This window comes from Sinocyclocheilus anshuiensis, unplaced genomic scaffold (genome assembly GCF_001515605.1).
Source record: "Sinocyclocheilus anshuiensis isolate Anshui unplaced genomic scaffold, SAMN03320099.WGS_v1.1 scaffold1299, whole genome shotgun sequence".
NCBI classification, from domain to species: Eukaryota; Metazoa; Chordata; class Actinopteri; order Cypriniformes; family Cyprinidae; genus Sinocyclocheilus; species Sinocyclocheilus anshuiensis.
In genome coordinates this window covers 123,366-134,643 of record NW_015538011.1, presented here as the reverse complement: position 1 = coordinate 134,643, position 11,278 = coordinate 123,366, and the positions used below count along the sequence as shown (strand labels likewise).

Here is an 11,278-nt window from a genome sequence, read left to right as displayed (position 1 = left end):
GTGTGTTTTAAGGGGGACATTTTCCCTCATCTTACACTACATGCTTACATGTAATATGATCATGGTTTATATGACAGAGCAATCTGCATGATACATTAATAGACCCTGTAAATATTACTTGTATCAAATATGGCAGTTGTATATGTGTTATGCCATGTTTTATGGGGTTTTGACACAGACATAATTTTATGTACAAATGTTCACATTTGACAGTTTGACTTTCATTTATAATTGACAACTTTGTGCAAAATACATTAACAACTCTGTTTAAGCCATTCAAACTCAAAAATAATTTTTAGTCATAAATGTTACAGGTGGAATCAGATGAAAACGTTCATTAATGACCACATTCATTTACAGAACGAGATAACATGGGGCTCCAGTCCCGTCCTGGTTGATAGTGGGGAAGAGCGGACACTGAGACTTTACGCCAAGCACCATTATTTATTTTCATGTTCAACCCCTATCCATCACCGTGTTACCACCCTGTCCAGTCCCAGCGCTAACGCCACATTTTAAAGCTTATTACGGCGACCCACCTTCCTCGGGAATATGATTGACGTATCGTGGAAGAACCGAGGCGGGGCCAACAGCGCGCTCTCGTCCAATCACGGGCGATGGGCGGTGCCCCATCGCTATGAGCCATTGTTGGTGGGCGGAGCCTCCCGTTATGTGTCAGTGTTGCCAGCAGACCTGTGCGAAACAAAAGCACTTCTCTCCCCACGTTTAACGCCTTCAAAGCACGTCTTAAAGCTGTCAAAGGAAACAAGGAGTTACTCGGCAGAGTCGCAGATTACACAGGATTACAGCAGCCCTTAGACAAAGTTGGGCTCTGTTGTCTTGGCTTTGGTGGCAAGAGCAGGAGTGGCTTGATCCTAAAGCAGCTCTTCAGATCAGATTTCACCCAAACCAGCTGTGAGAAGGAGCTTTGCCTTTTCTCCCCTCTCTCCTTCTCTCCATATTGTAAGCGCGCTCCTGACATCCAGAAAGAAAAAGGGGAGTGACGGAGAGAGTTCCCGAAGGAATTTTCCTTCTCCTAGGCAAGAATTGAAAAAGTCATCAGAGTCTAGAGAACAGCGGCGAGGATGGATGATCAGCCCCGGTTGATGCACTCCTCTCACGGGGTGGGCATGGCCGGACACCCCGGCCTGGCGCAGCATATGCAGGATAGCACGGGAGGAGCGGACGGCGAGGGAAGAAAACAGGACATTGGAGACATATTACAACAAATCATGACCATAACCGACCAAAGTCTGGACGAGGCACAAGCCAGGTATATATCTAAGAATGTATGCATGCTGTCTCTGTATTATTAACTTCATAGCAGCTACTGAATCCGAGTGTTTTAACAAGTCAGCTGCTTTATATTTTTACGCGCCACCCGAAGAGCACCGACTTTCTTTTCGCATCTTCTTTTAAACTTTTATGCTAGCGTAATTTTTTTTTATTTTGCATTACAAATATGTTACAGCCACTTCCGAGTGCTTCTGTGCACAATCTCAGCTGTCGCCTTCTTCTTCCCAGATGCATCGTTTCGATTTCCAATTGCCCTGGATCTCGCAGTTACAAATGAGAAAGCGCATTGATTCAGTTCCATATAGACTTTACTACATGTTGCGGGTGGATTCAGACCCAGTTTATTTATTTATTGGACTGCAAGCACCTAAGAACTAAGCAATGAAATAAATGTTACCGAGTATGCATGGTTAAACATTTTTAATCTTTGCAAGAAAGTCCATAACTGTACAATGACAATGTGTCTACAGTGTTTCTGTATCTACTTGTTTGTGTATTGAAGGAGCGGTATTAAATCTGCTACTTTCCATATAAATATTTTATGAAATATAACACATTAACTTATAGTAATTAAAATCAATAAGGCAACTACATGATGCCTAATTTATATGACTGAAGTGTTGACAAAAATTAATTCAATTGACCCTATTAGCCTTGGCAACTGTCAACACAGGTGTTTCTAAAACACTTTGAAATAAATGCAAGCATTTTACTTTTGAAATCATATTTGAACCACTTGAAATTGACTTTAAAGCATGTTTAATAATTACCATGCATATTAAAACACTTTTATACTGATATGCAAGTTATATTTGTGGTTTAATATTTATTCTGTTATTTTTGTTGTGCTGTTTTCTGGAAAAGGAATATAGCTAGTCACCTTATATGAGAATTTGATAGTAATTTCACTTTGCAATCCAATTTATGGTGCTATCTGTGATGCACGTGAAATATTCTGACAGTTTTTCCTCATTTAACACATGCATCACTTCCAAAAAAGTGCTGCACAATTTAGAGCCATTTGTCAGCTGTCTTCTTTCAAATACCATTTGTAAAATACTCAAAAACACATTTCCATCAGATATAGCAGACATTTCTTCTAAGCCTAATGTCTGTGTTTTGACAGTTTTGACAGGTCATGCATAGTGACGGCTTGGTATTTATTTTCTGTTTGTGTTTTTAGGAAACATGCACTGAATTGTCACAGAATGAAGCCGGCTCTATTCAACGTCCTTTGTGAAATAAAAGAAAAAACAGGTGGGTTTTCCTGTCTTACACAGAGAACAGAAAGTGAAAACTTGCAAGTGCTACCCTTTGTTTAAATCCAGTTATCACATTAAGCTGAATATTGAAATATTGATTTTTTTTTTTTTTTTGCCAGAGAGCTCTTTAATACAGTGATGTGTTGCATGTCTTGTGAGAATGTGCGTTATTACTTTAGATATTTTGATAGAGGAGAATTTGCAGTTAGAGTCAAGACTGCACTATGTCAAAGTTATGATATTACAATAATAACACAGAAATTAATGGTATTCAAATATTGTGTGATTCATACAGCATTCAGATTCTTCAAATAGATAGCTATTATTATTTTGTGTGCTAGGATTATAATTTGTACAGCTGAGCTGAAGTGTATTACTTAATACAGCATTTTACATTGCATTGTACCATTGGTTATGTTATGCTGCACTGAGCGCCACTGATGAGGCTTTTTCTCATTTTATTTTACTTTTATAGCCTACAGTGTATGAGCATATCAATGGATTTTAGGATGCTATTTTAATCATTAAATTGAGATTTTGAGTGTTGGCTTTAAATTACTCGCTCTTTCTCATGGTTTTGATAATGCCCATCTGAGTTTTATAAACTCGACTCTAAACTTGCGACATACCTTATTTTCTTTGCTGTGCTGTCTGGCTAGATGCAGATTCTAAATTGTTAATGGATACATTTGGAAGTTTTTCTATGCATAAAATGTAGCTGGTTGAATAAGGTGCTTTAAGAGCAGTTTAAAAAGTCCATCAGAAGCACTATTCATTAGAGTAAAATGAACATGCTGTTTTGATTATGCGATCGTCCCTGAGTGAAGGTTTTCGAGGCAGATTGCTACAACGAGAAACAACAACAAATGTCAAAAAAAAGAGAAAGAAAACACAGCCGTATCTTCCTACTAATTAGCCCCAAAGTGTAATTTACAAAGATTTCATTACATGGAAGCTGAATTTGGCTCTCTGCCACACTGTCTAAAAGGCGCTGCAGTGGAGAGGTTCCCCCCTCCACAGTGAAATTACGGCCGACTGAAGAGGGCTTCGGAGGGCCACTGTGTCAGCGATCACAGGGGCCTCATGGCACTAGGTTAGCTTTTTTTCCTCCTCTTGTTTAGCAAGGTTCTCCGAGGAGGAAAAGAGTTATGCCTGGCTCTTTTGAGCTGGCGTCACCTGGGGTTCACTCAAAGTTTGTTTCCAAGATGAAGAACAAAGTGACTTGGACCTCTTCATGGCTTTTTGCTCCCGCTTCTCTTCCCACAGTTCCTGGCAACCAGGAACCTGCAGGGCTTTTGACTGAAGAGATGAACCTGGTTAGACTCCAAACAAGTTATAAAAATGTTAGATTTTGAAGATGGGGCTTTTTTGGTTGAATTATAGTTGTGATGTCACTCCCAAAATGAGGAGTGTGTGAATTAGTTGTTTTTTGTCTATATTATCTTTTTAATATCTCAGTGCACAAATGAGATGCCCCCTCATGCTTAGCTTTTGTTTGTGTTTTGTCAAGGGGGTGGGGGTTCATCTCAGCTTCCTCTGTTGTGCCGCGGTTTTCTCTCTCAGGACTTCATTAGGAGCATCGGATCATCAAAATCAATCCTGCTTGCATTTGATCAGTGTTTGTGTAAAAATATTAACATAGCTGATTCCTGCTTTTTTTTTTGTTTGTTTGTTTCATTTTGAAAACACTAAAAGAAAGTTTGGGCTTTCCAGTTGTTGAAGGAAGTGGGAGGAAGGAAACTTGTCAAGTGGAACAGGAGGGCAAGCTATGTAAATATATATACATATATAAATATAAAATAGAAATATATTTGTTTTATTTACGCCATCAAACGTTCAGCCACAAACATTTGCAAACTATTTCTGTAGTTTTTTGAGCCCTGGCCTGGGAATTGAGAGAGAAAAAAAACGATTTTTGATGTTTTTAAAGTGAATTCTATTGATAGTAGCCTGGTTGTGACTTAATAAAACACTCCACAAGTAGAAAGAAAAAAGATTCAGTGTTTTTAGGTGTCATTTTCTAATACTGTTGAAAATGCTGTCAGGAACATGGTTTAGCAAACACTGAAAATAAATTCTTAAGCTTTATTTAAAAAAACTCAAGCCCTGATGGTTGATTTGAAAGGTCCTTGTACATTAAACCCCCTGTGCTCTACAGAATTAGACGTGAGCTGTACCTCGGTTCACTTCTGTCTCTTTTTAATGTGAGGGTGTAATTTCACACTGCACAGACAGACACCACTAAAAATCCACCGCCGCCAAAGAGAAAATGGCTCAAACCTCCGCCGTGACATTTACTGCAAATGTGCTGCGTGCAGAGCGCCCAAATGAGAGCAGCCACCATTTTTGTCAGACCCTTTTAAATTTTTTTTTTTAATAAAGAGTCAGCCTTGTTCATGGTTTTACATTGTTACAGCCGTAGAGTCCCAGATGGATTCCAGAAAAGCGAGGTTATTAAATCCGTAGCAGGTCTGTTTTGTTGAAATGGTGTAGCGTGCTGTGGAACAGTGGTGTCTTAGCTTTCATAACAGACTGTGGAGGTCATGGAGCCGACCGAGCGCTTGTCTCAATGAAACAGTGGCTCTGTGATTTAAAAAATGAACTTTTTGTGCTCGCAATAACCTTGATTTACAAGAACTTTGAATGTTTGGATCAACTGCGTCGTCACCTCAGGCACCTCAGCCTGCTGCTTTAAGCGCGACTCGTAATTCCTATTCAGACGCGACACAGTTTCTTCGACGGGAACAATAAATTTTCGCTCCGCTAATATATTTCATCTGCAGACGTGTTGAGAGAGCATGAAATGACATGGCTCCCGTAATTCTTCATAACCTACGGCCGTCTTGCCGAGATTGACATGGCTGCGAGTTGCCTGGCGCACACCACGTGTTGCGTGGTGGCGTTAGTGGCATCGTCGTGTTGACAGCCATGCGGGAGGACGGCGTAGTGATGAGCCCTCCTCTGGCAAGCAGCTGACAAGCGAGGCAGTATGGTGTGCCAGCAGCAGACAGAGCCGGCTTGAACTCCTGACCTCGCCGTGTATTTTTACACAGGGCCTAACACAGCACAGGCCAGCGTGCGAGTATAAACAAGTATTCCGGCTCACGGAACAGGATGTGATGCGGGGTGGGGGCTTTTAAACAAGGCTGCTTTAGCACCACAAGTGTTTCGGATTATGTATTTGTGTGTACTGCGTGCTCTTGGAAATGCAAGGCCACTGTGTGTGTATTTGAATTTGGTAATTGGCACATATAGAATTATAGATGGTCGTGTATGGAAACGTTGACAATGACATTAACTTGGATGTTTGTTGGTATCAGGTTTCAGCTCCTTTTACCCTTGGGGCTTTCATCAGGCCTGTTTCACATGGACATACATTTGCACAATCATGAACAGAGCTTTGAAAAATAAACTTAAACTTAGCCTGAACTCGCTGAACCACAGAGGGTTAATGACAAACAAATGTCCACCAAAAAGAAAAGGAAAAATCTGAAAAAAAAAAAAAAAAATCAGGGTTGGGTCTAGTTCATATCATACATTCTCGAAAAACTTTTAGAAAAGTTTCAATTATTTTTTTTTTCTTCTAAAAATGTCATGTGTTGTAACTAACAAGTAAAACGTATAACATATTTTCATCAGTTCAATTTCAATACATGTGACTACATGCATCTTCATTTTTATTTAAAAAAAAAAAAATATATTTTTCAAGGTAAATGTTTTTTTTTCCAAATATTTTGATGAATTATTAATACATACCATTACATTTCTGAGGATTCAGTTGGACCACATGACACTTTACAGCCTGAACTAACCTTGCCTTGTCATAAAAATTATCTGATATTTTAAGTAATGTATTGGCTTAGACACACACTCATGAGGGTCTGCAGGGGTTTTATGCCCTAAAATATTTATAATGAATTTTAGTTGGGAAATTGAAAACATTCTCCTCATAGTATACCTGTATTCAAATCATTGTATCTATGAATTGAATTTTTTATGTATTTTTATAATAGACAAATGAGTGCACCCTAATGAGCAAGTGTTAAATGTGGCAACTTTGTGTCAGTTCTGGTGTATAAAGTCGCAATGTAACAGAAGTAGCACAGATATTTTCTTACATGTTTTGACATGAGTGAAACGGATTGTCGAAAAAAAAAGAAAAGAAGGGTATGGACTTTTTGGGTTCTATTTATTGGTTGTTGATTGGCTGGAGGCAGATCTGAATGTGAGCTTGCAGTCGATTGTGAGAAAGAGGTGGGGTTTAAGCAAACTAAATGTTTGGATAAGTTTGGCATATGTCACCAGAGAGAAATCTGTTGTTCCAGCAGAAGATTTATATATATATTGCATGGATGAAGTGTACAATAGGTTTAAAAACATGTATTTAATTTTTCCAAATCAAAATATTCCATTTCATGCAGACAAGCAAGAGTTCATTTAAGGTGGCATTCAACAAATGATGCTTTTTGGCTTGTGCATGATGCTAAAAGCAATATGGAGATATTTGATACACTGTTATCATCTAAACTGACACGTGCACACACTAACAAGCATGTCCTAGCTCCTTATTTGTATCTAATGTCAAATGAGTGATACAACCTCATATGTATCTCCCACTTGCCTCAGAATAGTGATTAATTTACCTTTAACACAAGATTCAGCTGCGAAATTCTTACAAAATAATTTTCAACTTCAAATAAATGTCTTTCTTTCATATATTAATATAGCTATTATGAGATGAGATGTGAAAACAAACACAAGTAAACAGTACTTTTTGTAAGGGTTGTATTTTGATGTATTACTCTTGTAATATTCACATATTTATTCACAGTGTTCTTTTACCTTTATTGTAGCGGTAGTAGTGCTTGCACCACCGCGCTTAATAAAGTTTCGGGCTTCATTCCTTAACTCATTTGTTCTTTGTGCGGCACGTAATTTTAGAGCTGGCGAGATATCTAACGACCGTCATGGTGAATTGTGTAGAAATATTGTGTTTGCTACAGCTACATGAGGGGAGTCTCTCCTCCTCCTGTTTTATTTGGAACGTGATTACTAATCATACTTAGGCCGTTGGAACGGACATGCCTCAGTAGCAGCATAATGTTTCCTGTGTGTTTCTGTTATTACCCAGCTTCAAGTCTAAACTCACTCGCAATTAGAGCTCCTTATAAATTATGCAAATGATGACTGGCGTAATTGAGACATGTTAATCATGTTTTAAGAGCCTAATTACAGAAATGTATAACGGAGGTGGGAGTCTCTAATTAGCTCTGATAACAGGTTGCCCGTGTGAATAGTGAAGAAGCGTTTTTTGTGTGGGAGGTGTTTTCCTCCTGCGGATGGTCAATAAAGGAACCCAAACCCTCATTTTATGGAATAATTATTGACATGGCTTAAGGTTACGGTGGGCCTGATTGAAACTGTTGAATTTCGTACCTGCGTTCAGTACAGAGTCTTGGCTGACGACATCATGTTAATATTATTTCACATTGCTCTAGGATCAAAACCTTTATTTAAACCCACCCCTCCTCCTTTCCTGTATGAAAGTCATCACAACACATGAAATTAATCATCAGCACTCTAATTTGTGGCAAACTGAGCCTTATTCAAGCCTTATTCTTGGATTTTGAAGTAGGGCTGCTCGATTTGGGGGAAAAAATCTAATCGTATTTAGTCTGATAAAAAATTTGATTATGATTTAAATTGCGTTTTCTTTTTTGTAGGGCAGCACAATTTTGTGTTTATATAGCAATGTTATTATTATTATTACTACTAGTACTACTACTACTACTACTACTACTTCTACTAAATAAAATATGAAACAAAACTAATACTATTTTTAATATTTCACTGAAGAATAAAAAAATATAGAGCATTTAAAAATAATATAATAATATTACGTAGTTTTTTAAAACTGAACTGTAAAATTACAATACTAATTATTTATGGCTGTCTTAATATCCCCATTTTAAACCCTCAAGCTTTTTTTTTTTTTTTTTCCGGATAATCGCAGGGCCCTTGTTGACCAAAGTCAGTTTATAAGCGCTTCTCATTACAGATTGTTGGCATATGTTACATTCCCAACGTTATAAGCGACTCAAACTCAGATTGGATGCAGAGGTGGATTTTGCATAAAGCAGCATTTACTGTGTCCGAGCCACTCCGAGATACTGAAAACACGAGCTGCTCACGTAAAAGTACACAGTGCCACGTTATACACTGAAACACGCAGTGCATATATCACAATTTCGGTTTAAACCCCCAAGCTTTTTTTTTTTTTTTTTTCCGGATAATCGCAGGGCCCTTGTTGACCAAAGTCAGTTTATAAGCGCTTCTCATTACAGATTGTTGGCATATGTTACATTCCCAACGTTATAAGCGACTCAAACTCAGATTGGATGCAGAGGTGGATTTTGCATAAAGCAGCATTTACTGTGTCCGAGCCACTCCGAGATACTGAAAACACGAGCTGCTCACGTAAAAGTACACAGTGCCACGTTATACACTGAAACACGCAGTGCATATATCACAATTTCGGTTTTATTTTGATTAATCATGCAGCCCTACCCCGAACATATACTTATATTTTAAGTAAGGGATATACCTTTTCTCATTTTTGCATGAATTAACAATACGAACTGTTAGTCATTGTTTGTTTTAATGTAAGGCACAATAATCGTAATGGTCATTTAATATTTCCTTTCAAAAGATTTGAATGCATCCAAAGTGCATAAAAGCATTGCAGCGCAGGCCGGTTTGGATATCTGCAGCATCAATGCCAGCCATTCTGCAAACTGAGCTTTGTTCATAGTTGTCTGACAGATATCATATTCAGAGCCATTACAGTGAAAACATCTACTCGCTCATTGGATTAAAAATTGCTTTAGAGAGGAAATATGCTTGCAGATGCGACGGAGCTCTTTTTTCTGTCTGATATTAGTCTGTGGTGCAGTTTGTAGCTCAATGTAAAAAAGCGAATTACAGTAAAAGGCTCTGCAGATGCTATTATTGTCTCTGGAGTCAGAGTCAGCCCCTCAGCGGTGCAGTCAATGGCCGTGATCCATATAACAGCATTAGGGCTCTCTCTGCCACAAAATCCTCATCGTTACAAACACATTTCAATTCATTAATTTCCTTACGTGCCTTAAGTGTAAAAGGCGGTGCCGTTTCCAGCTATGGTTGCCATACCAACACCCCAGGAGTTCATTTAGTTTAATTCAAAGGCCGGCGATTGCTGTTCTCCTGCATCCCGCTGTTTGATTTTGACGACGGCAGTGGCGGCGGTAGCGGCGCAATACATAAAAGACCCCCCTATATTCCCCCCAGCCATCAGGCCCCCCCTTCTCCCGCTGCTGTGAGCAGTCAAACACGGACTGGCGAGCGCCCCTTCCTGTCTCGACTTAGTAAAAATGACACAAATTAATATATGCTACTTAAACCAGACCAAGATTAATGGCCACCTTTCGCCGCAGCTTAGGAACACTGTCAGTCGACACGTGCTTATTGGATGGAATCAACACTGATCAACATTTATTCGCTGTCGTATCCTGTGTTCAGGGAAACGTGGAGAGATTGAGGACCTGCACACACACACTCGCTGTGTGACCTAAAACATTTGATGTGCACACTAAGCCATATTGCAATTTCGGTTTTATTTTGATTAATCATGCAGCCCTACCCCGAACATATACTTATATTTTAAGTAAGGGATATACCTTTTCTCATTTTTGCATGAATTAACAATACGAACTGTTAGTCATTGTTTGTTTTAATGTAAGGCACAATAATCGTAATGGTCATTTAATATTTCCTTTCAAAAGATTTGAATGCATCTAAAGTGCATAAAAGCATGGCAGCACTGGCCGGTTTGGATATCTACAGCATCAATGCCAGCCGTTCTGCAAACTGAGCTTTGTTCATAGTTGTCTGACAGATACCATATTCAGAGCCATTACAGCGAAAACATCTACTCACTTATTGGATTAAAAATTGCTTTAGAGAGGAAATTTGCTTGCAGATGCGACGGAGCTCCTTTATTTCTGTCTGATATTAGTCTGTGGTGCAGTTTGTAGCTCAGTGTAAAAAAGCGAATTACAGTAAGGCTCTGCAGATGCTATTATTGTCTCTGGAGTCAGAGTCAGCCCCTCAGCGGTGCAGTCAATGGCCGTGATCCATATAACAGCATTAGGGCTCTCTCTGCCACAAAATCCTCATCGTTACAAACACATTTCAATTCATTAATTTCCTTACGTGCCTTAAGTGTAAAAGGCGGTGCCGTTTCCAGCTACGGTTGCCATACCAACACCCCAGGAGTTCATTTAGTTTAATTCAAAGGCCGGCAATTGCCGCTCACCCGCGTCCCACTGTTTGATTTTGACGATGGTAGCGGCGCAATACATAAAAGACCCCACTATATTCCCCCCAGCCATCAGTTCCCCCCCTTCTCCCGCTGCTGTGAGCAGTCAAACACGGACTGGCGAGCGCCCCTTCCTGTCTCGACTTAGTAAAAATGACACAAATTAATATATGCTACTTAAACCAGACCAAGATTAATGGCCGCCTTTCGCCGCAGCTTAGGAACACTGTCAGTCGACATGCACTCATTGGATGGAATCAACACTGATCAACATTTATTCGCTGTCGTATCCTGTGTTCATGGAAACGTGGAGGGATTGAGGACCTGCACACACACACACACACACACACACACACACACACAC

The 11,278-nt window shown here is 39.3% G+C and overlaps 1 protein-coding gene across 3 annotated transcripts in view; it reads left to right on the top strand.

Moving 5' to 3' along the window:
- Positions 1-686: 686 nt before the first annotated feature.
- The window catches only part of LOC107677498 (pre-B-cell leukemia transcription factor 1-like), a 62,866-nt gene continuing 52,274 nt past the window's right edge, over positions 687-11,278 (top strand). For all 3 annotated transcript variants that reach the window (XM_016472429.1, XM_016472422.1, XM_016472438.1), the window contains exons 1-2: positions 687-1,273; positions 2,480-2,553. In XM_016472429.1, the coding sequence (XP_016327915.1) occupies positions 1,086-1,273; positions 2,480-2,553 (262 nt within the window). In that variant the 5' untranslated portion in view covers positions 687-1,085. The remainder of the gene's footprint in view (positions 1,274-2,479; positions 2,554-11,278) is intronic.